General features: G+C 50.0%; 2 protein-coding genes across 5 annotated transcripts in view; one reads left to right on the top strand and one right to left on the bottom strand.

Annotated features, from left to right (window-relative positions):
- Positions 1-3: 3 nt before the first annotated feature.
- KAT5 (lysine acetyltransferase 5) lies at positions 4-11,040 on the bottom strand. Of its 4 annotated transcripts, none has more exons than XM_063146053.1 (14): positions 10,989-11,040; positions 10,839-10,905; positions 10,494-10,562; positions 8,851-8,987; positions 8,337-8,516; positions 7,344-7,424; positions 6,545-6,619; positions 6,173-6,448; positions 5,332-5,421; positions 3,666-3,806; positions 2,551-2,644; positions 1,910-2,069; positions 1,375-1,456; positions 4-870 (listed from the first exon to the last, which is right to left on the bottom strand). In XM_063146053.1, the coding sequence occupies exons 1-14, from the start codon at positions 10,998-11,000 to the stop codon at positions 736-738; spliced, it is 1,599 nt and encodes a 532-aa protein (XP_063002123.1). In that variant the 5' UTR covers positions 11,001-11,040; the 3' UTR covers positions 4-735. The 4 variants fall into 4 exon arrangements, with proteins under 4 accessions (XP_063002123.1, XP_063002124.1, XP_063002125.1 ...); XM_063146054.1 differs by having other exon boundaries at positions 6,173-6,421; XM_063146055.1 differs by having other exon boundaries at positions 8,337-8,489.
- Positions 11,041-13,703: 2,663 nt separating this feature from the next.
- RELA (RELA proto-oncogene, NF-kB subunit) overlaps positions 13,704-22,178 on the top strand; it is a 28,255-nt gene continuing 19,780 nt past the window's right edge. Inside the window, exon 1 of the mRNA XM_063145760.1 lies at positions 13,704-13,887. Coding sequence (XP_063001830.1) covers positions 13,839-13,887 — 49 coding nt within the window. The 5' untranslated portion in view covers positions 13,704-13,838. The remainder of the gene's footprint in view (positions 13,888-22,178) is intronic.

Genomic DNA, 22,178 nt, shown 5'->3' with positions numbered 1-22,178 from the left:
GTGTTTATTCTTTAAAAAGCACGTCATGAATTTATTCTGATCGCAGAAATTAGATGGTGGTGGGTTGTTGTGGTTTTTTAAAAAGAGCCTGCACGGATTTCTCTCCTGTGGTTTGTGAAGGGGCAGAGAGAAGGCCTCGTTGCGTGTCACCATAGAAGAATTCTTCCTCCGTCTCAGAGTAGGAGAAGCAGGCGGGTTCTCCTTGCCTTACCTTAACCACCACGAACACACGGACAGAAAACGGGGGTTGGAAGTTAAGTCGCCACCAGCTCTTGGTACGCCTGCTTTGCTGTCCTGGAGACCGCAGCCATTTCGTACCCCGTAGCTGTCGTCTGAAAAAAGGCAGCGGTGACCGGTTCTCCTCCCACAACAGGGCACCGCAAGAAAGGCGCTCCCTTGTCACTCCCAATTTTTTATTCTTGGTGGTGGCTGGGTGTTTTGTTTCAGTATATAAATATCCAAGCAATGGGAGGGCAGAGAAGAGCAGTCCGTCTGTTCGCAACGGATCTGTAGAAGTCTTATATACAAACTGCCAGCCAGTTCAGAGGGCAGGAGTCTCCGTTTCCCAGAGAGGTCTGTCCAGCCAACGGTGCCTACGTTGTGGGGGGGCTGACCGGAAAAGTCTCTCGAGTGTGTGGGGAGGGCGGAAACCGTTCTGATCCCCACTGTCGCAGTAGGCAAGAGGCAGGTGGGGAGGCCAGGGCAGCCCGACCCACCAATCACGCAGACAGACCTTCACCATTTCCCCCTCTTGCTCCAGTCCTTCGGGGTGAAGTGCAGACACTTGGAGTCGATGCGCAAGATGCGCTTCAACATGGCCCGCTCGTGTCCGTCCACGATGTCCTCTGAGAGCGTCAAGATATACTGGCCCTAAAAGGGAGATAAAACAAAACACGATTCTAGTCCTCATGGCAGGGATAATTTGAGACAGGGGGCACTGATCACTCTGGACACTACTAGGCCCCACCACGGTTCGGTTCCTGAGATTTGGTTTCCCCAAATATTGCCTCCTGCATGCAGAACTAAGTCTAGTTACTCCATCCCTTCTGGACGATTTGTCAAAGGTAGGCAGAAAGTACGTCTCCAGATGTTTGGGATTTCCAACGCCCAGCATTCCTGACCGCTGGCCAAGCCGGTAAAAGAGTCCAAAACATCTGGAGATCTATCTTCTGCCTACCTCCCCACCACCCACACGAATTAGCGAGTTTGTATTCTGATCTACTGGGCGCTCCAAGACCCACCCACCCCCAACGCAGGAGGCAAACCCACAGACACACCGGGCAAACTTCCTCAACGTGGGAGCCCCGAACGTGTCTCCAAATACAACTGGGCCTTGGCTCTCTGCAGAGTACTTTGCCCATCAGGGCCTGGTACCTTGTAGTAGTTGATGAGGTTGAGGTATTGCAGCGTGGAGATGACGTCTTCTTTCTTGATGCTCGTGATCTCACTGATCTCACTGGTGGGGGGGAGGCGAGAGCGATTTATTTATTTATTTATTTATTACATTTATATACCGCCCCATAGCTAAAGCTCCCTGGGCGGTTTACAAAAATTAAGGAGAAGGATGAGCCAGAGAGGCCAACGTTACCGTCCCAGCCTGCGCTGCGGGTGATGGAACAGGCCATACTTTGAGCTGGTCACACCGCCCCACTCCATGTTTTAGGCCAGGGGTGGGCAACACACTGCCCATGAGCCATATAAGGCCTCTGTGCTACTGAATGCAGTAACGATGGGGGGGTGGGGGGAACTGGCAGCTTTAGCACTATAGAGCTAAAAAGGCCAAATGTAGCTGGTGGGTGTCGGGTGTGCGTGAAAATGGCCCACAGACCTCCAAGCTGCCCACCCTGGTTCTAGGCATGAACAATGCCTTCCTTGAGCCCCTCTCTGAACTTCTGTCAGCTACGCTTACTTGATAGTGATTTGCGGACGCTCCCCGGTCTCCGATTTCAGGTTCATGAGGATCTCGAGGATGGTCTGGGACCAGTAGCTGCGGTAGGAGAGGAGGCCCAAGTCTGACAGGGGTTTTTCCGGGGTGCCCGTCTTCCCTTCCACCTTGGAGAGCTCGTAGCCTGGAGAGGGGAGAAAAGAGAGATGCCGCTTTGAGTGGATTTCGGCAAGATAATTGGGGTGGACAGAATTCTGGGATGTGGTGGGATCCACCCACCCATCCCTTCTCAAGCCCTGCACTCCAAAATAAAGGCCAAAATCCTCAAGAATCCGTCTCGAAAACAGATGTGGCAATCAATTGTCATTTTAAAAAAAGAAGAAGGAAAAATACATTATGGGGAATGGTGTGTATCGGTGGGAGACAGGAGGAATAGTTTTGAGGAGCTGGGAGACCAGCAGGGTTATAAGGCGTGTCTTCACTCAGCCTTGTATTGAAGCCTACGTCTGGTTGCCACGGGGGATCACTTCTCTGTGCCCAGCACAGAAACCAAGCTGGCTACTTAGAGGGGGCAATCCAGAGCATACAACCAGGGATGGAGTGAGGGCTGAGAAAATCAACCTATTAGAGTCAAGTCGGGGACAGCAGAAAGAGGTTCCACTTACTGAATTCAATGAGCAACTTTCCATAGCCCCGTCTCTGGTAAGGGGGCAGGGTCAGAATGCAGGCGACGTTGTAATCCTCTGTAGACTCCTTCTCCTACAGGGAGAGGCAAAGCAAGCAGCGTGGTCAACTTCGCTGATGGAACGGTTCCATCCTTCTGATACTGACCCTCCCCAGGACCCTTGATCGTTACGATACCGCAAAGGTTAGACTTCTCCTCACTCCCACCCCACAATCGCATCTCTTCTTGTCCAGAAGGGGCTGCTCAGATTTTGACCACGAGCTAGGGAAGTGACCAGCCTAGTGAGATGGCGTCCATTCCGTGTATCTGCGAAACACTCCAGAATTTAGCACTGGGAGGCCATCGATTTACAAAAGAGGGGTCTCGGGAAGAAAGGTCTCCTTAGGAGCAAGGGCCCCCTCCAGAGTAGGGCTTTTCCAGAAGGCCTGTAATGCACAGCAGCTGAGCCCTGGGTGGGGCTCAGAAAGCTCTGGCTATATAACCCTTCAGTTTTAGCTTAGCCAGTGCTGAAACAACATTGTTCTATCTGCTCCAGTGCCTCGTACTTTGCTTTCCGGACCATGCCTTGCTTTCCTTGGGCTCCTGTTTGACTCTGCTTCTGGACTTGTGTGCTGAAACTAACTGTGCTTTGACCTTTGCTCGTATCTGGACTACTCCAGCCATGCCTGAGCACATACTGGACTGAAACCTTTGTGCTTGACCATTCACCTGCTCTGCTGCCTTGCCTTTTTGACTGCCCCATCATTTGCTCTAACGCTGAGCCTGATTCAGCCCTAGCAGGGCGGCCAGGCGGGCTCCCTGCCCTATGGGCAACGTATCCTCTGCTGCTACCGCCTCTCTCCCGAACCTCCACACACTTTTCCTACTTTCATTCGGGCGCCTAAAATTAATTTTAGAACAACCAATACTTTGAAATCTCGATTCTCAGAGGCGGAATAACTAATACTGAAGAGTGCTGTGCTTGAAGCATCAACCGCATGCCTAGAATTTTTATTCCTGGCTCTGTCTGAACGGAGAGGGAATAAGGAAGAGGGGATTCTTAAATTCCGCACAAGCAGCTCTCCCCACGGCTCTGACAAAGGCCCTCGAAATCACCTTAGAGAAGTAGCCGACGATGTGGAAGCCTTTGCTGTCGTATTCGGTCATGACGTAGAAGAGAAAGGGGTCCGTGTCGTAGTAGAGTGTCTTGTGGTCCAGGAAGCACTTTGCCAGCAGGCAGAGGTTCTGTGAGTAGCTCTGCACGGGGAAAGAGACACATGGAAAGGGTGAGTACCACCCCGAAGGAAAAAGGGCTCAGGATCTATGTCTGGCAGCAAAGGCTGGGCCAGGGAGGAATGCCCCTGGGGTTTGGTTTCGTTGTCCAAATTTGAGGCTAAGATTTCAAATGTTTTCCCAACTGTGTGTAGCAGACAGTGCCTAAAACACAGGTGCGTCGTCCTGGGAATTTAAGATGGTTAAACTGAGGGATATCAGTGCTGGGAGGGATATTGTGTGATGCCAATTATTTTAAGGCGGCCTTCTCCAACTGCATGCCCTCCAGATGTGTCAGGCTACAATTCCCCTCGGAGCCCGGCATTTCTGGAGGGCGTGCAGTTGGGGAAGGGCTGCTTTGAGTCTGCACAAAGAGAAGGAAACAGAAGGGGGAAGAATGCAGCTCGTGGGTTTCACTTCCCAACAAACACTGCTAAGGAAGGCTGTCTTGTAATGTAAGGATTCCCAACACACACCTACACAAAACCTCGCATTCCTTGCGTTTCAGCAGACAGAATGGAGTCTCTCCCTTCTGTTCCAGCCCCGAGTTAGAAGAAGCACCTCTAAATTTGGGGAGGGGGAGAAAAAGGAACTGTGGCACGGTGAAAATACTTCCACGTTGAAGAACTGAAAGCACCCATTTCCCACCCCGTTTCCCTAATAACGTCGGCTTCTGCGTGGAACGGCTGGGGCCCGCTCGGGGTTCCTGTAGAAGTCGCGCTGTTCTCGAGCTGAGGCGCTTTGGGTTCATATGACCGCCGGGTACAAAAAGGAACTGCCCCCATGGCTTTTTCTGGGCAGTGGCTGATCTGCTATTTCCCCTCCCTCTGCTGTGGATTCATTTGACCATTTTACTTTCCTATTCCGGGTGAAGTGTGCAGGGCCGTAGCTCAGTGGCAGAGCACCTGCCTTGCCTGTGGGAGGCCCTGGGATCTCAACCTCCGTCACTTCCAGTTAGAAGGATTCAGGTAGCATACTTAAAACCTTTCCGCCCAATCCGGGAGAATTGCTGCCACTAAAGACAGCCCTGGGCTAGAGGAAACCGTGACCTGATCTCAAGACTGTGGGGAGACATGAGAGCACTCTTCAAATACTTAAAAGGTTGCCACACAGAGGAGGGCCAGGATCTCTTCTCGATCCTCCCAGAGTGCAGGAAACGGAATAACAAGCTCAAGTTAAAGGAAGCTAGATTCCGGCTGGACAGCAGGAAAAACTTCCTGACTGTTAGAGCAGTACGACAATGGAACCAGTTACCTAGGGAGGTTGTGGGCTCTCCCACACTAGAGGCCTTCAAGAGGCAGCTGGACAACCCTCTGTCAGGGATGCTGTAGGGTGGATTCCTGCAGTGAGCAGGGGGTTGGACTCGATGGCCTTATAGGCCCCTTCCAACTCTACTATTCTATGTATGTGTGTGTCACGTCTCATCCTTGCGCTGCCACCAGCCATCACGAAATCCTTCCTTCCACCCCCACAATCTGGGTTTCCTGGAGTGCCCAGCCAATGCTCTTGCCTTGTTCTTCCGCCCATCAATCTCGAAGAAGGAGATGGTCCCCTTGCGGTAGATTTCATTCCCTGGCGGATGCCTCAAGTCACACTTGGTCTGTGGACAAGACAATCACAGGCTCAGGTCACCCCAGAGACCTCAAAACATCGGACCTCTTTCTGTTCTTCCACTGCCTTGGTATGTTCTTTTTATACTGGATGACAACTGGCTTAGAGATCTTAGGATATTAACCCTTATAAAAGTAGAAATAATAACACTAACAACATTAAACAATGGGTGAAATCAATTGGAGACACTCCCTGTGTATCACTTGACTGGCTGGCTTGAGTAACATGCCCTGGCAGTGTCTTTTTGCAATGTCCCTGCCTTCCAGTTTCAGAGAACTGCAGTCTGTATTATGAGGCAGATACTGTCTTTGGTCTAGATGGGTCCTTGTGATTCTAGTAACCAGCTCACGGGTGGCAGGGGAGAGAGGACAGGCAGCCCCATGCCCAGATGAAGCTTCCAGATGCTGCAAAGTTCCACAGATCCAGATGCTGCCATAGTTCTTTAACTTCCATGGTCAGTGGTGCATATTTTTTCTCTCTTCTCTTCCTTTTCTACAACATTTTTGTCATTAGGTATTGCTACGTCAATGAGGTATGTGTATTATTATTATTATCATCATCATCATCCACCTTTTCAGAGGATGGATTTCACCTTCTTGATCAGCCAGGCTTTAACCAAATGCCTAAAGGAGTGTAACGCTGGGGGCCCTGACAGATCTCAGGTTTCACCCCTCGAGTCCTCGGGCTGCACGAACAGGCCCTGAGAGGCCTGCGGGGAAGGTGCCAGGAGCTGTACCTACCAGGTGCCGCTGGAGGCATTTGAGGCTCTTGACGTACTTAAGGCAGAATTCGCAGAGGTAGAGGACGGGCAGGGTGGTGAGCTCCTGCGGGTAGGGCGAGAAGTACCAAGGCTTCAAGCGGTGCCGCCCAAGCTCAATGCACTCTATGTTTTTCATGCGCGTGATGATGTCGTCGTGGCTGCGGTCCGAAACCAGGCTGCCCGTCATGCGGGGGGCCGAGGGGATGCCGTCCGAGCTGTCCTGGGAGTCCTGCTCGCAAGAACCGGGGGGGATATTCTGGATGAACGGGGAAGAGCCACAGGCTTGCTTCTGGGCTGGTGCCACCGAGACGCACACAGGTAGGCGGGCACCACCCTGAGCCCCGGCGCTTACCTCGTCCGTGCCCAGGCAGTTGGACTTCCTCTTCCGGCCGGGCTGGGCGGCCACTGCTCGGCGGGCAGAGCCGTTCTGGAAAAGAGCGGGCCAGGGAAAGCATCAGGACAGAGCGGGAGGGGATCTGCTTCAGAGCCGACTTGGCTGGAAAGGCTCCTGCTGCCCTCGCTCGGCTTGGACACAGCCCTTACTCATTACCACATTTATAGCGTCACCCGTGTCTGATGTACCTGTTTTATCTTACACCATTCAGACTCCACTGTTCCACTGGGGAAGCCTGCGTTTCCCAGGCAGCCTCCCATCCAGACCCAGCCCTGCTTCGCGTGGGCTATCGATGATGCGTCACGTCTCTTTAGACCAGGGGTGGGCTTATTTACTGTAGTCATGCCAGGAGAGGCTGGTGGCTCTGACATCTACAGGGTGGTGAATCCGCTCCGGGTTTCAGTCAGAACTCCGAAGGAGCGATCCAGGCGGTTTCACATCTCGAACAGCTCCTTTAGAGCTCTGCCTGGAGCGGATTCACCGGCCCAGTGACATCGGACCCACCAGTTCCCACTGATTTATACCCCAAACATTTCCCCTAAGAAAACAGCGCTCAAAGCAGCTAACAATCATAAACAACGTTAAATGGAAAGCTTCAGTGGGGCGGGATGTGCTTTGTTTCCAACTTTCTGTTTCAGGAGTTTTGAGACAGCCACAGGTGCCTCTTCGGATTCTGATCTGTTCTCCTCCCTGTCGTTCCCCAGAGCCGCCCAGGCCACAAAACGCTGCGCTCCACGGAGCGTGAGCTGCAGCTTACCTGAGGAAACACTGAAGCCTGCGTCGTCTCGGTTGGAGCTGGGATGGGGGTTGCCGGCGAAACCACCTCTACCTTCCGCTTCTGGAAGAGACCGAAGCAAAGGGGTTCTTTCGGGTTACCTGTATGCTTCCCCCAGGGCCGCTTGTAAACCCTCCGCCTCTCATGCCACCCCCCACCCCAGGACAGAATCCCCGCTTGCAATGCCCCATTGCAAAGAGGGTGGCTTTGACGCACGGCAAGGCACAGCCCATGTTGGGGGTTGGCCATCGGGGGGGGGGGGGGTCAACTACCACTGAAGTGAAAGGGGGCTGCGGGGGACACTGATGGGCATAAGTTTATGCAGATCCCTTGGGGATAAATTGCACACAGCGCTCACTAGTCCCTTCTCTTGGAAATTGGGGATGGATTCATACAGCCCTCTCACTAAGCACCGTGGGGTTGATAGGGGCTGTATTTCTGTCCCAGTCCTGCATGAAGAAAGAAATCCTTCCACAAGGGAAGGTCCCATCGTAGCTTTTGTATCTGGCATTGGAGACTCTTCATACAGGGACAGCTTGGCGCTTCCTGAAGCAGGGTAACAATCCGGATAGAAGAGAACCAGGAATGCTACACGTGGAACCCCATCTTTGCTTCGACCTATGAGGTTGGAATCCCAGGCTCCCTTTTAAAATAAGAGAACCTCTGAACGTGTGCAAAGTGCACTCCACTCAGGGCTTCAACTGAGCCAGGGCTGAGCTGGTTCTTTTACATTTTTTGGCGGGTGTGTGTGTGTGTGTGTTTCCTCTTGCACTGCTCTGGTTTGACTTGAAGGGGGGAAGAGGAGGGTGCCCTCAAGGTGAAGGCCACAGTGCCGCTGGGACTCTCCCCGGAGGCCTCCCTTTGCTGGCCCAGACCTAGCCCAGCCCCGCCCAGCTGGTGCGGCCTTCTTGAGAATGTGCCGGGTAGACAAGATGCAAAAGGAGCGAGCCGGAGCGGCCGGGCGCCGGTTCGTACCGTCGAGCGATGGTTTGGCTGGACGCAGGAGCTGGAAGAGAAGGGTCGGTCGGGCGAGCCGGGGACGGCCTCCCTCTCTTTAGGTAGGTTAAAACGGAGGGTTATCTGCACCGGGATGGGCAGGGTTTTACCACTGGATGGAGTTGCGGCTGGCTGCAGAGACAGATCCAAGGTCTTCCTCTGAGTGGGGAGGAAGACGGGCGTTACCAACACACGGGGAACGGGCAGTGCTGCTGCAGGGTGGGTGCACAGGGGCCACCATCCCTACACGCTGCAGGGCCAGGCAATGTGGTAGGAGAACATGGGGGGTTAGGGGGCAGGAGAAAAACCCCAACGCTTTCAAAGGCCCCGTGTTTCACAACACAGAAATCTCTGCCCGATATGGCTGGCTGGGGGTTGGGACATGGAGCCCCGGACATTGCTAAAGAAGCTCAATCCTCACAGCCGCCCGCCAGGTGGCATCCTGCCCAAAGATCCCTCCCTCCCTCCCCCCCCAAACCACGGTTCCGCATACCACGTCGCGTTCCGGAGAGCTGGGCCGCGATCCGGGCAGCCCGTTCTTGGTGGGTGTCTTGGCCTCCTTTTTGGGGAACTGGATCTTCTTCAAGTCCAGCCGGTCATGGGTCACCCATTCGTCCAGGCGCTTGTTAACTGCGTGGTCAAGGCAAGGTATGATTTTTGCCCCCCGTCCATCTCTAAGGAGGCACGCGGTGCTAACACGGGGGATGGGGGGACCATCCAAATCCCTGCTTTGGAGACCACGGAACCTGCACCAGGTCTTTCCCCACCAAGCCGCCTCCCTTTTTCCCCTCCTGCCACTGTGCCTTTGATCACTGTGGCGAACAACTATTCACTCTTGGTTTTCCTAGTTCTTTCTGAACACACATCAAGAAAACAAAAAAGTTCAATTGGCAAGGATCAGGAGTCCACACGTTTTAGCTGGCCTTGCTTGCCGGCCAGAATCGATGATTCTGTCTCCCAACATGGGAAGAAAGGACTCTTGTCTTGCTGAGTGTTAGGAGTGCTCCCAACTGTAGCATGAAACCAGGGACAACCCCTCTCCCCGTCAAATTTAGGAGGAGGACCGGTACTGAGGCTTGCCAGAAATCTGAAGGATGTTTGTCATGGCATGTGCTCTCTGGGACCCGTAGCCAGTATCTGTCAGGGATGCTTTAGGGTGGATTCCTGCATTGAGCAGGGGGTTGGACTCGATGGCCTTGTAGGCCCCTTCCAACTCTGCTATTCTATGGTTCTATGATTCTACTGGTTGCCACTGTGGCTCAGTAGTAGAGCATGCAGGAAGTCCCACTTTCAACCCTCGGCATCTCCAGGTGGTGCTGGAAAAACCCCTGCCTGAAACACCGGACAGCCATTGCAGGCGTTCAGGGTTGACAATACTGGACTAGATGGAGCGTGTTCAGAGGAGGGCAACCAGGATGATCAGGGGTCTGGAAACAAAGCCCTATGAAGAGAGACTGAAACAACTGGGCATGTTTAGCCTGGAGAAGAGAAGATTGAGGGGAGACATGAGAGCACTCTTCAAATACTTCAAAGGTTGTCACACAGAGGAGGGCCAGGATCTCTTCTCGATCCTCGCAGAGTGCAGGACACGGAATAACGGGCTCAAGTTAAAGGAAGCCAGATTCCAGCTGGACATCAGGAAAAACGTCCTGACTGTTAGAGCAGTACGACAATGGAACCAGTGACCTAGGGGTGTTGTGGGCTCTCCCACACTAGAGGCCTTCAAGAGGCAGCTGGACAACCATCTGTCAGGGATGCTTTCGGGTGGATTCCTGCATTGAGCAGGGGGTTGGACTGGATGGCCTTTTACGACACTTCCAACTCTACTATTCTATGATTCTATGAGACATAGTCTGATGTGGTCGAAGGCGGTTTCCTCTGTTCCGCCGGGAGCCAGACATGCGGACGGCAGACGTGACCCTCGGTAATGAGCCTGGCTTACCCCACCGCTCAACGGAATCGCAAAAACTTTACCAATCGTTCTGCCTTCCGGTTCTCGGCACCCTTGACGGCGTTCCTCATTGCCCCCCACCCCGGCCTTCTAGCCCCGTTTGGGGAAAGCCTGTTGTGTTCACCCTTCCCGGATTCTCCCCCTTTCTTCCCCTCAACGGCTCCTTCGCTGACCCGCCTACTCACAGTCAATGTAGTGAACGTAGAAAAGTTTCCGGCCGCTGATGTCCTTGACGCTGAGGATTTCAGCCAACGCTGTTGGAAAGGGAGAAAAACACATACTTTTAGGCTGTCCCCAGTCCTGACAGCCCTCCAGTGCAGGCCCCTGCCATAAGGCCCCGCCCCCTGCCATAAGGCCCCGCCCCTTCACCCTTGGCTCCACCTCCACCCTCTTCTGCACCTCTGGAAAAAGACCCCCATTGGTCTGAATGGAACTTGCCCCCCCCCCCCCCAAAAGAGAGTTGACCCCCTTCCAGCGTATCAACTAAGTCTAGCCCCGCCCCTCCACCCAGAGCCCCGCCCCTCACTCACGCCACTCATCCTCGTTGTCCTGGTTACGGCGCAGCACGGGCAGGCGACACCCCTCGGTCACTTCCTCCTGTAAAGGGGAGAGGTTAGGAAGGGGGTCGCCCTCCATGGGGTCCCCGCCACCCCCTCCCCCGTTTTCGGGACCCCACTCACCACCTCCGCCATCTTGGACCCTCGCCTTTCGCCGCGGCCTTCTTTTCCGGCAACTAACGAAAGCACTTCCGGGAGGAAAGCAAGCACTTCCGGTGCCCTCCCTCACTTCCTATTTCTTTAGCCCTTGCCTCGACTCCTGCGATGTGACGAGGGGAGGACCATAGAGTCTGTGGGCTAGACTGCCCCTAGAGTTACGGAGGCGCTATGAGACTGACACTGGTGTCACGTGGTGTCGCGGGGAGTGACGCTCACATTATGGTCCCCGGATGCTTAAATGATGCCCGGATGTTGGCATCCCTGTCTGTTGTTTTGCTAATGAGACAACATTTAATTCTAGTTAATTATCTAAATTTAAACTTGACCAGGCGGGTGTCCAACACGGAGACTTGACAGCCAACTAGCAGCTTCCCTCCAGATGTGTTGGACTACAACTCCCAGTAGTCCAACACATCTGGAAGGCACTAGGGCCTCCCTCCAACTGGTGCCCAGCCAGATGCTGCTGGCTGTTGCCTGGGTTACTACTTCGTTTTTATTCTGTTTTAAGCCTGTGTTTTTTTATATCGGGTGTGATCCTACGCAGAGTAGACCCATTGAAATGAAGTTAGCCATGAGTAGCTTAAGACCCATCCCACCAACTCCAAGCAGCATAGGGATTCCACCTATATCTTGGTTTGTAAAGTAAAGGCAGGGGGAATATACATATAACATTTATTTATGTATTGCATTTATATCCCGCCTTTTTTCCTCCAAGGAACCCAAGGCAGCGTACATAATCCTCCTCCTCCTCCCCTCCATTTTATGCTCACAAAAACAACCCTGTGAGGTGGGTTGGGCTGAGAGTATGACTGGCCCAGTCACCCAGTGGGTTTCCATTGCCAAGTGCGGACTCGAACCCAGGATCTCCCAACTCCCAGTCCAACACTTTAGCCACTACGCCACACTGGCTCTCTATTAAATGTATTCCTCTCTGTCACTGAGCAGATTTAAATCCAACCTGTTTCTTTTTATTTATTTATTACATTTCCATACTGCCCAACAGCAAATGCTTTCCTGGGGCGCTTCGCAACAATTAAAACCATAAAATACAATATAAAATATAAATGTACATTACTGTATACATTTCCTTTCTGTGGGGTTGTCAAGCCTTGCTTTGGAAAACGAATAAAATCTATCTTACTATCTATTAATATATAACAATTCTTACATATAAAATTATGCATAATTTACTATTTATATATAATGTAACATGTTAATATCTATGTGTGTGTATATATAAATATAATATGATTTATGTATATGAGATATATATATATATATATATATATTCTATCTATAGTATGATATATATATATTATTTTATATTATGGTTTTCTACTATTGTTTTCTACTTTGAATGCTTTTAATTTTTGTGAACCGCCCAGAGAGCTCCGGCTATTGGGTGGTATAGAAATGTAATAAATAAATATCTCAGATATATATAGATAGATAGATAGATATCATTCATATATATATATATATAGAGAGAGAGAGAGAGGATATATAATTTAATATAACTATTAATCCGTATGACACGTTGGTATTCACGCTGTGTTCTTCAAGATCGTGGACAGGAAGTTGTGGATGGACTCAAAACGTGCTTGCAAGGTAAACTGGATGTGTAAAGTGCCAGCTTTGCCATGTGTGATTATTTTTTTTATTTATTTTTTGCCGTAAATCTTGGGTAACAACTTCTTTTGTTCTGTAACAAGGGCAGTGTTGGCAGTGAACCAGGCGTGTTAGAATATCGCTAGACTGTATTTTTTAATAATTAATTTGGAGGATTCTAGGGTGTAGTCATTTCATTACTCAGCTTGGAGCAAGAATCAACAGTTGTTAACATGTTCTGAAGATTGACGTCCATGAAGGTCAGCGTAGCATCGATGACAGTGTTTGCTGAGAAATGTGTTTAGTTCTCTAGAACACCTATCTAGTGTACATTTTAGCCTAGGTTGTATATTGGGTGTGCTAAAATTAAAATTCCAGAATTTCTGTTCATCAGTTGTAATTCTGAGTAGTCAGTTCCCATCCAGAGCAGTAGATGAGCATCCTTAAGGCAAGAAGACCTGGATCAGTGCAAGTGAGGCTTCCTTCTAGCCTCACCCTACCCGGTGCCTGTTTACACTTCCCTGTGCCTGTTTGCATTCTCTTTCCCTCCTTATTGTTTACTACAACTTTATTAGATTGTAAGTCTATGCGGCAGGGTCTTGCTATTTACTGTGTAATCTGTACAGCACCATGTACATTGATGGTGCTATATAAATAATAATAATAATAATAATAATAATAATAATAATAATAATAATAATAATAATAATAATAATAATAATAATAATGTACTGCATTGCATTGCTCTCCAAATGGGCCTCTTCGTTTCTCTCCCAGGTTGGGAACATGCTCCGCTCCCTGGCGCTCTTTCGCCTTGTTCCCCCAACTCTGATTTGCATAAGGGGCGGGGAGAGCGCTGGCGGGGAGGGGGGGCATTGTGGAACGGCTGCCTGGGCGCGGGGTGGGCGGGGCTTTCCCAGCAGGCGGCCGCGTCACGCGGGGCGGGGCGTGGCGTTGCCTCCGGCCGGAGACAGACAGCGAACGTTCGGTCGCGGCGGTGGGCTGGGCGCGCCTCCTCCGCTGCCGCCTCTCCCTGCTGCCTGCCTGGGTCGCCTCTTCCTGCTCTCGGCGAAGCCAAGAGCCGAGCCTGGGCTTGCTGCCCCGGGAGGGCCCGTGGGTTCCGTGGCCGGCCGGACTCCGATCCTTGCAGGCTCCTCTTCCCCTGCTTCCCAGGGCCTGTGCGCCCCCCCCTTACTCCTGATTGCTATGGGGGACCCTCAGATGCAGGACGCCTTCTCTGGGACAACCATGGACGGTGAGTGCCCGGCCCCTCTGAACACTCCCCCCACTTTCTCTCTTCCGCCCCCCCTTTGACAGCTTTCCCCCCTTACTCCTGAGGAGCTCCCCTTCCCTTAGAACAAGGCTAGATCTTCTGGCCTACAACTCCCATCATCCCTAACAATGGCTAGGCCTGATGGGAGCTGTAGGCCGAAACAGCTGGAGGGCTACAAAGGGAGGGGGCATTGTCTCATTCTCCCCCCCCTTCTAATTTTGTAGGGAGGGGGGGAAGATTGCCTAAGCATTTATTACTGGGAGAGCGACTATTTGTGTGTGTGTTTTTGATTGCAGGCGGGTGGGGTGGGGGGGGGCTACTTAGACCCATTAACTGTTGCTGGGATGGGAGATATTCCTAAATTGGAGTAATGGGGGGCAGGAGGGATGGTCAAAAATGGCAACAGTCTCCTGAGGTGGAAGGGGGCACGTTGCTAATGTTTCAACAGCACTGGAGACTTGAGTTGCAGGGCATCTTATTTATTATTTTTTTATTATTATTATTTATTTATATAGCACCATCAATGTACATCTTAACTGATGTGGGTATCGGGGAGGGGTGGGGGTTATGGGATTGGTTCCCCCCCCCCAAAAAAAACCCTTGGTGTTAACCCAATTCGAAGACCTTCAAAACAGCCTTGTTGGGCCTGCGGCTGCTTCCATAGAGAAGCTCTCATGCGTTCAGATATTCTGGTCCTTAACTGAGGATGATCACCCAGTTGTTCCCAACCGTTGCGCCTTTTCTTCTATCTTCGGTGGATAGGGCCCACCGATCCATTTTCCATTGTCTTAACATACACCTGAGATTTGACTCGCTCCCGGCGCCTGAATTCAACCTCTAACACTTCAGTATGAGAAGCGATAGTCATAAACCAACAATTCCCTGGAGCATGAGGTGAATATTTTCCCTTACCACTCTGGACAGACTACTTTGGTAAGATTTTGGCTCCCAGCTAGACTTCTCGGCTCTGGCGACTCGGTCTTCAGAAATAAAGTAAAGCTGTTTGCTGATGTTTTAGCGAAGGCGTCTGTCCAAAACATGCTTTTTCCAGAAGGTCTTTTACTTGATTGGTCACTTGGCTTTATTACTTAGTGCCGTTCCTTCCTGATGAATGCGCTGTGATATTCAGTTTTCTGTTATTTTATAGCGAATCTGTTTTTTGTATCACCATTGTTGTTTTTTTAAGCTGGCATAAACTGACTCATGGAGAAAGGTAGAATTGGGATTGTTGTTTTTTAAATGGATAAGGAGTATCCCAAAAGGTTGATATCATTGAGCATAGTTGCGAACACTGGCTACATGAGCAACAGGGATGTTCACATGAAGCTGTGCTTGAGAGGGTTGTCCCATGGTTTGCTTCTATAATCTGATAGAGGTAGATATTTCCTGAACAAGGAGGTTCCATTCCTGGCACTTTTGTGTCGTTAGACACTGATAGGCTATCCCTTAAGAGCTAATGACATAGTCACTGATAGGCTATCCCTTAAGAGCTAATGACATAGTCACTGATAGGCTATCCCTTAAGAGCTAATGATGTAGTCACTGATAGGCTATACCTTGCAGGTTGATTGTTGCATCTTATTTTAAAAAACCTTTTGGGCTAGTGGCTATAACTACATCTTACAATGTGTGGGTAGCTGGGGATGTTAAAAGGCAGCATATCAATAATGGTGATGGTGTATTCCAGGTGGCTCACATAGAATTGGAACAATACAAAATCCGATAAAATGTCTAAAAAAAAACCTCAATGTTGCATAAAATCAGCAGCAATGGAACAGCCCGCCACTAAAAGAAGCAGCGTATCAAATTTTTAGGCCTTTTTTTTTTTGTATTTTACTTTATACAATGATATATGCGAAGTGTATTAACATGTTTGCCCTTTAACAAATCCCTAGAGTAAGGGGAGAGAGCCTGCCCAAACCACTCTAAATAAGTGTAAATTATTATTATTATTTTATTTCATATTCTGCCTTTCCTCCATAATCTTATTTTCCCCTGATTTATCCTTCATAGACTCATAGAATAGTAGAGTTGGAAGGGGCCTCTAAGGCCATCGAGTCCAACCCCCTGCTCAGTGCAGGAATCCACCTTAAAGCATCCCCGACAGATGGTTGTCCAGCTGCCTCTTGAAGGCCTCCAGTGTGGGAGAGCCCACCACCTCCCTAGGTAACCGGTTCCATTGTCGTACTGCTCTAACAGTCAGGAAGATTTTCCTGATGTCCAGCCGGAATCTGGCTTCCTGTAACTTGAGCCCGTTATTCCGTGTCCTGCACTCTGGGAGGATCGAGAAGAGGCCTTACAACAGGCCTGTGAGGTAGGTTAGACAGAGAGGGATAGAGGATGCCCGACCAAGGGGTGGAATTCAAACCCGGGTCTCCCAGTCCAAATCTAACACCCTTCGCTATACCACCCTGCTGATTTGTGGCAGCAGCAACGAATTCCGTCTGTCTGTAGCATGAAATCCTCCTTTCATTTGTCCGGCATCTGTTGCCAACGTCCAACAGCAACCCAAGTGGATTGCTGCCAGGAAACAAGTAATTTGAAAGACGTGTCTGTTGCTGTGCCATTTGTGTCCCTCCAGATGTTTTGGACTACAACTCCCATGATCCCTCGACGTTGGCTATGCTGGCTAGAGCTGATGGGAGTTGTAATTTAAAACATCTGGAGGAAGGCACGCCTCTGTAAAAACGCTCAGAGCAAATCTATATTTTCTCCACTTTCTGGGCCAACGTGTTTTCGCAATGATTTGGGTAAGAACAGATTTGGGTAATTAGCCCTGATCATTGGCCTTACTGCCTGGGATGGATGGGAGTTGAAGTCCAAAACGAACTGGAGGGCACCGGGTTGGGGAAGGCTGCTTCAGAAACAGGTGAATGATGCCAATTGCATTTTAATTGCGGCCTGTGGCTTTTCCGGAATGGAGTGTAGCCCTCCGGTGAAAAGACGTTCCCCACACCTACCCTGATGAAGGTGCCAAGGACTTGGGTCTCTGATGCTTATCCTAGGTGTGCCAGGCCTGAGCTGCCGTTACTCAGCAGTGGGGACGACCGCTGGCCCCTGAGACAATGACTGGCAGTAGAAAAGCATTCTGGGGCTTTTCCGGCCTTGGGGTAATGTTATTGTTTGCATTCCGAGCTGATGAGGCAGATTTGGGGAAAACGTTGCTCTGTCAGGACAGGAAGCGATTGAATTTTTCCGGCTTTTCCGTGTCCCTGGGGGACGGGGTGAGAGACAGGTAAGAACTCAAGATCTGTCTCGCCCGGCATTCTGTTCACCCAGTGTCCAACCAGCTGCCCATGGGAAACCCACAAGCAGGACATGAGTGCCTCCTGCCCATGTTCCCCAGCAACTGGTGTATATACGCCTACTGCCTCTGATACTGGAGGTAGCATAGAGCCATCAGGGCTAGTAGCCATTGATTAGGGTGGATCCCTGCCTTGAGCAGGGGGTTGGACTCGATGGCCTTGTAGGCCCCTTCCAACTCTGCTATTCTATGATTCTATGATCACCTTCTCCAGGAGTTTGTTTAAATTTCAAGCCATCCAAATTGTTGGCCGTCACCACATCTTGTGGTAGTGAGTTCCATAGTTGAACTATGCGCCGTGCGAGGAAGTCCTTCCTTTGATCTGTCCTGAATCTCTCTCCGTTCAGCTTCATAGGGTGACCCCATCTGGATTCTATTATTATGGGATAGGGAGAAAAATGTCTCCCTCTCCACATTCTCCGCACCAGGCATCGTTTCGTACAGCTCTCTCGTGCCTCTTCTTCGCTGCCTATTTTTTCTGAGCAAAACCATCCCAGCTGTTGTCACCTTTCCCCAGAGGCAAGGAGCTCCAGCCCCTTGATCATTTTAGTTACTCTTTTCGGCATTTTTTCCAACTCAACATTATCACTTTCGAGGTGCAGCGACCAGCACTGTGCACATTATTCCAAGCGTGGTCACACCATAGATTTGTGCCAGGGCCGTATGATCTTGGCTGTTTGATTCCCGATTCCTTCGTCATCACGCCGCGCATGAAATGTGCCTCTTTCGCAGTGGCCGCACGCCGGGACCCCTCCCAAACAGGGCTAGCTTTGCTTTGACCCAGCTACCAGATAACCAGCTACATCTTCTCTTGATCTGATTGCTGTTCCGAGAACGTTGGAGGATTTGTGGTTGATCTTTGCTCGTCCTAATGTCAGCGACCGGCCCTGCAAAAGGGATCCATGTGTACAGAGGCCGGCTTTGGGCGTACATCTTTCTGGTCACCGCCTGCCCCTTGTTGCACAACAAGAAGGGCAGCGATTACTCTCCTCCGGGTTTTCCATGCGACGTGGAGAACTTGGAATCTCTGGCATGTTTTGGAGGGTTTCCAAAGTGAGAAAACTCTGGGCGAGAGGAAGTGAATGTACAGACTCTAAGCTGATTGAGATTGCTCCAGGAAAATGAAAAATGGCATTTCCAAAACTAGATGACACTTAAACACGCTTTGGAGAGCCTGTGCCTCCCATGCTCTAAAACATGGCAAATGTCTTTTGTATATTTTAAGGTTGTTGCAGGACTTTTGAGTCTATTTTGAGGAAGGTGTCTAAAATATGATGATAACGATTGGGTTAATAATTATTTATTTACAATATTTATATACCGCTTCCTATCTGAAGATTTCGGAGCAGTGGAAAAATAGAATAAAAGGATAATAACAGAATAAAAACACCAATTAAAATTACAAATTGTTCAGGGGTCTGGAAACAAAGCCCTATGAAGAGAGGCTGAAAGAACTGGGCATGTTTAGCCTGGAGAAGAGAAGATTGAGGGGAGACATGATTGCACTCTTCAAATACTTCAAAGGTTGTCACACAGAGGAGGGCCAGGATTTCTTCTTGATCCTCTCAGAGTGCAGGACACGGAATAACAGGCTCAAGTTACAGGGAGCCAGATTCCAGCTGGACATCAGGAAAAACTTCCTGACTGTTAGAGCAGTACAACAATGGAACCAGTTTCCTAGGGAGTTGTGGGCTCTCCCACACTAGAGGTCTTCAAGAGGCAGCTGGACAACCATCTGTCAGGGATGCTTTAGGGTGGATTCCTGCATTGAGCAGGGGGTTGGACTCGATGGCCTTATGGGCCCCTTCCAACTCTACTATTCTATGATTCTACATTTTTTTAAAAAGGTTTCAGATAAAACCATGGCCGGTTATTCAGAAAGCTTCCTGGAACAACAACGTTGAACGCAATACAACATTGGCGCCTGCCTGGTCTCCAAAGGCAGGGAATTCCCTAGGAAGGGGGCCACCACACTGAGGGCTCTTCTCTTGGTGGACTCCAGTCAGACTGGAGGTCTGTGTGGAACTGCCAGGAACATGACCTCAGTGACTGGGCCCCAGTCGGTAAGGGAGAAGGCACTCTCTCTCAGGTATCTTGGACCCAAGTTGTTTAATAATATCAAGTAGTGCTTCTGAGTACATGCAGAGTGCACACCAATTGGAAAGAACCCACAGCCTCCCTGCAGGCGTTTGGAGTTAGGTATCATTGCATAGAACGTTCTGAACCAGTGCCTGGGCACGGTAATGGACGGGATGAGGGCTAATAAACTGAGACTCAATCCAGACAAGACGGAGGTACTGTTAGCGGGTGGTTCATCTGTCCGGCGAGGTGATGTTTGCCCTGCCCTGGATTGGGTTGCACTCTCCCTAAAGGATTGGGTCCATAGTTTGGGGGTGCTCCTGGATCCAGAACTGTCACTCAAGGCACAGGTGAACTCAGTGGCAAAGAGTACCTTTTATCAGCTTAGGCTGATATACCAATTACGCCCTTATCTGGACAGAGATAGCCTAGCTACAGTTATCCATGCTATGATAACCTCTCATTTGGATTACTGCAATGCGTTATACGTGGGGCTGCCTTTGAAAACGGTCCGGAAACTTCAGCTGGTACAAAACAGAGCAGCACGTTTACTAACAGGGACTGGCCGACGAGACCACATTATGCCAGTCCTTTTCCAGCTTCATTGGCTGCCAGTCTAGGTCCTGGCCCGATTCAAAGTGCTGGTATTAACATTTAAAGCCCTAAACGGCTTGGAGCCAGGCTATCTGAAGGAACGCCTCCTCCCATATGTACCTGCCATCCTCAGGGGTCCTTCTCCGCGAGCCCCTGCCAAAGGAAGTGAGGCAGGTGGCTACCAGGAGGAGGGCCTTCTCTGCTGTGGCACCCCGGCTGTTGAATGAGCTCCCTAAGGAGGTTCGCTTGGCACCTACGTTATATGCTTTTAGACACCAGACCTTTTTATTCTCCCAGCATTTTAACAGTCTATAAATGTTAACTTGGTGTTTTAAATTTGTAATTTTGCATTGCTGCTGTTTTTATCTGGTTGAGCTTTTATATTGTGTTTTGTACTATGGTTTTCTACTGTTGTTTTATACTTTGAATGTTTTTAATTTTTGTGAACCGCCCAGAGAGCTCCGGCTATTGGGCGGTATAGAAATGTAATAAATAAATAAATAGAGTGGGGAGAATGAGTGAGTGAAAACATGAAAACGTCAACATCTGTCAAGTTATATATTCCGGGGTTCATTGGAGAAGGAGATTAATGATGAACCATTTCTCTGACGTGACAACTTGGCCAGGGGATGATCTCAAATGGCCCAATGCCCTCCTTCTCCATCTTTGGAAAAGACCTATAGCTCTGTAGTAGATCCCCTTTTCCCCCAGTTCAGCCCCCAATATCTCTAGGTAGTGCTGAGAAAGACCCCTGTCTGAATTCTTGGAGAGACGCTGCTGGTCCAATGAAGGCAGTACAGAGCAGTATGGGCCAGTGGGCTGACTTAGCATCAAATCAGCTCTTTATTCCGAACCATGAGGACTGGAAACTTACGCTAAATCTACGTCTTGTTTCAAATCATTACAAATGTGGAATAAAAAGCAGGAGAATTTTAGTCTATCTATCACGCTATCAAGGTGGTATACGGAATGTATCCTGTGGCCCAACAATGATCAGTGTTTTTCAATACCACTATAAATAAGTAGCTGTAGATCTAGCCTTAGTTTCTTTGTAGGGGAAAGAGACCTTTGTTAAAAGCGCTTTTGTGGAGGTGGGAGGCACCCTTCAGCCGCTTGTGCAAGCGGATTTCCGTCAGCTTTTGTAGTTGTGCGAATAAGTACCAATAACCCAATGTGAGGCTGGCCAAGGGGGCACTTGCAATCGTAGGAACTGCTGCAACATGGCCCAAGTGGTGGTCGATGGCCTTCCTCTGAACATGTGCAGAGTGCCTAATAACCGCAGCCTGTGTCTTAGGGTAAGGGGTAACACATCCAGGTCAGAACGTGGGATGGGATGCAGGTTAAAATCTCAGCACCGTTGACAAAAATAAAAAGGAATGGATGATTGTGTCTTAAATAAACAATACTTAACCCACTCTTTCCCCAACCTGATGCCCTCTAAGTGTCTTGGATAGAGATGTGACTGCCTTGAGAGGGGACTGGAAAAATGTGGGGGGCATCAGAAAATAATGTGCCCCCCCCCAAAAAAAAACTTCCCAAAAATCTCTTGGAAAACATAGTGTTTGTGGCCTTAATTTTTCCATCCCCGTCTGATTTTTTTTCTGGGGCTTTCTCAGACTTTCACATCTCTAGTCTTGGACCATGTTGGCTGGAGATTATGGAAGCTGTAGTCCAACACATCTGGAGGACACCATGTTGATGGAGGCTGGCTGTGTAGATTCTGTGGATTATGGGGTCTCTCTCTCTCTCTCTCTCTCTCTCTCTCTCTCTCTCTCTCTCTCTCTCTCTCTCGCCTTTTCATTCTCGTTCCCTAAGCCGGGGGGGGGGGCAGTGACTGTGCTCCCCGCCTCTCCTCTATTAAGACCAAGTTCTGAAAACTTGGGGAACAGAACCCCGCCCCCTTGCATTTTGTCAACATTAGAACGATTTGGACGTGCGTCTCTCAAACTTCCTCTTTTTGGGTTCAAAGTGAGCACTTTCTGCTTCTCAGTTTTTGAAACTCCTCTTTCATGGGTTCACAGCTTCTGCATTGTGTTGGGTGTGTTTCACTCCCGTCCATCGTTGGTTTTTCCTCTGCTGGGCTAGCCGTGTCCAACCTTTTCAGCGAGTGTCTCGTGGGACCTTTAAAGACGAAGCGGATTTGGGGTGGGGGGGTATAAACTGCAGCCAGAGCTGGTCGGATAGTCAGTCAATCTAAAACACGACAGTCCTGGTTTCAAATCCACATGTAGACCAGAAATTTGCCTTAGATCAGTCAGAATGTGCCTAGCCTACTTCACAAGGTTGTTGTAAGATA

This window comes from Elgaria multicarinata, chromosome 21, assembly GCF_023053635.1.
Source record: "Elgaria multicarinata webbii isolate HBS135686 ecotype San Diego chromosome 21, rElgMul1.1.pri, whole genome shotgun sequence".
Taxonomy (NCBI): domain Eukaryota; kingdom Metazoa; phylum Chordata; class Lepidosauria; order Squamata; family Anguidae; genus Elgaria; species Elgaria multicarinata.
The sequence above is the reverse complement of the archived record's forward strand: the minus strand, read 5'-3'. Positions and strand labels throughout refer to the sequence as shown.

What these genes read in the sequence shown, in the direction of transcription:
- KAT5 (XM_063146053.1), bottom strand. An exon ending in AATGCCTCCAGCGGCACCTG is followed by an intron (nt 5,422 to 6,172) that starts GTAGGTACAGCT and finishes TCTTGTCCACAG; the next exon opens with ACCAAGTGTGACTTGAGGCA. An exon ending in ACCTCATCAACTACTACAAG is followed by an intron (nt 871 to 1,374) that starts GTACCAGGCCCT and finishes TCTCCCTTTTAG; the next exon opens with GGCCAGTATATCTTGACGCT.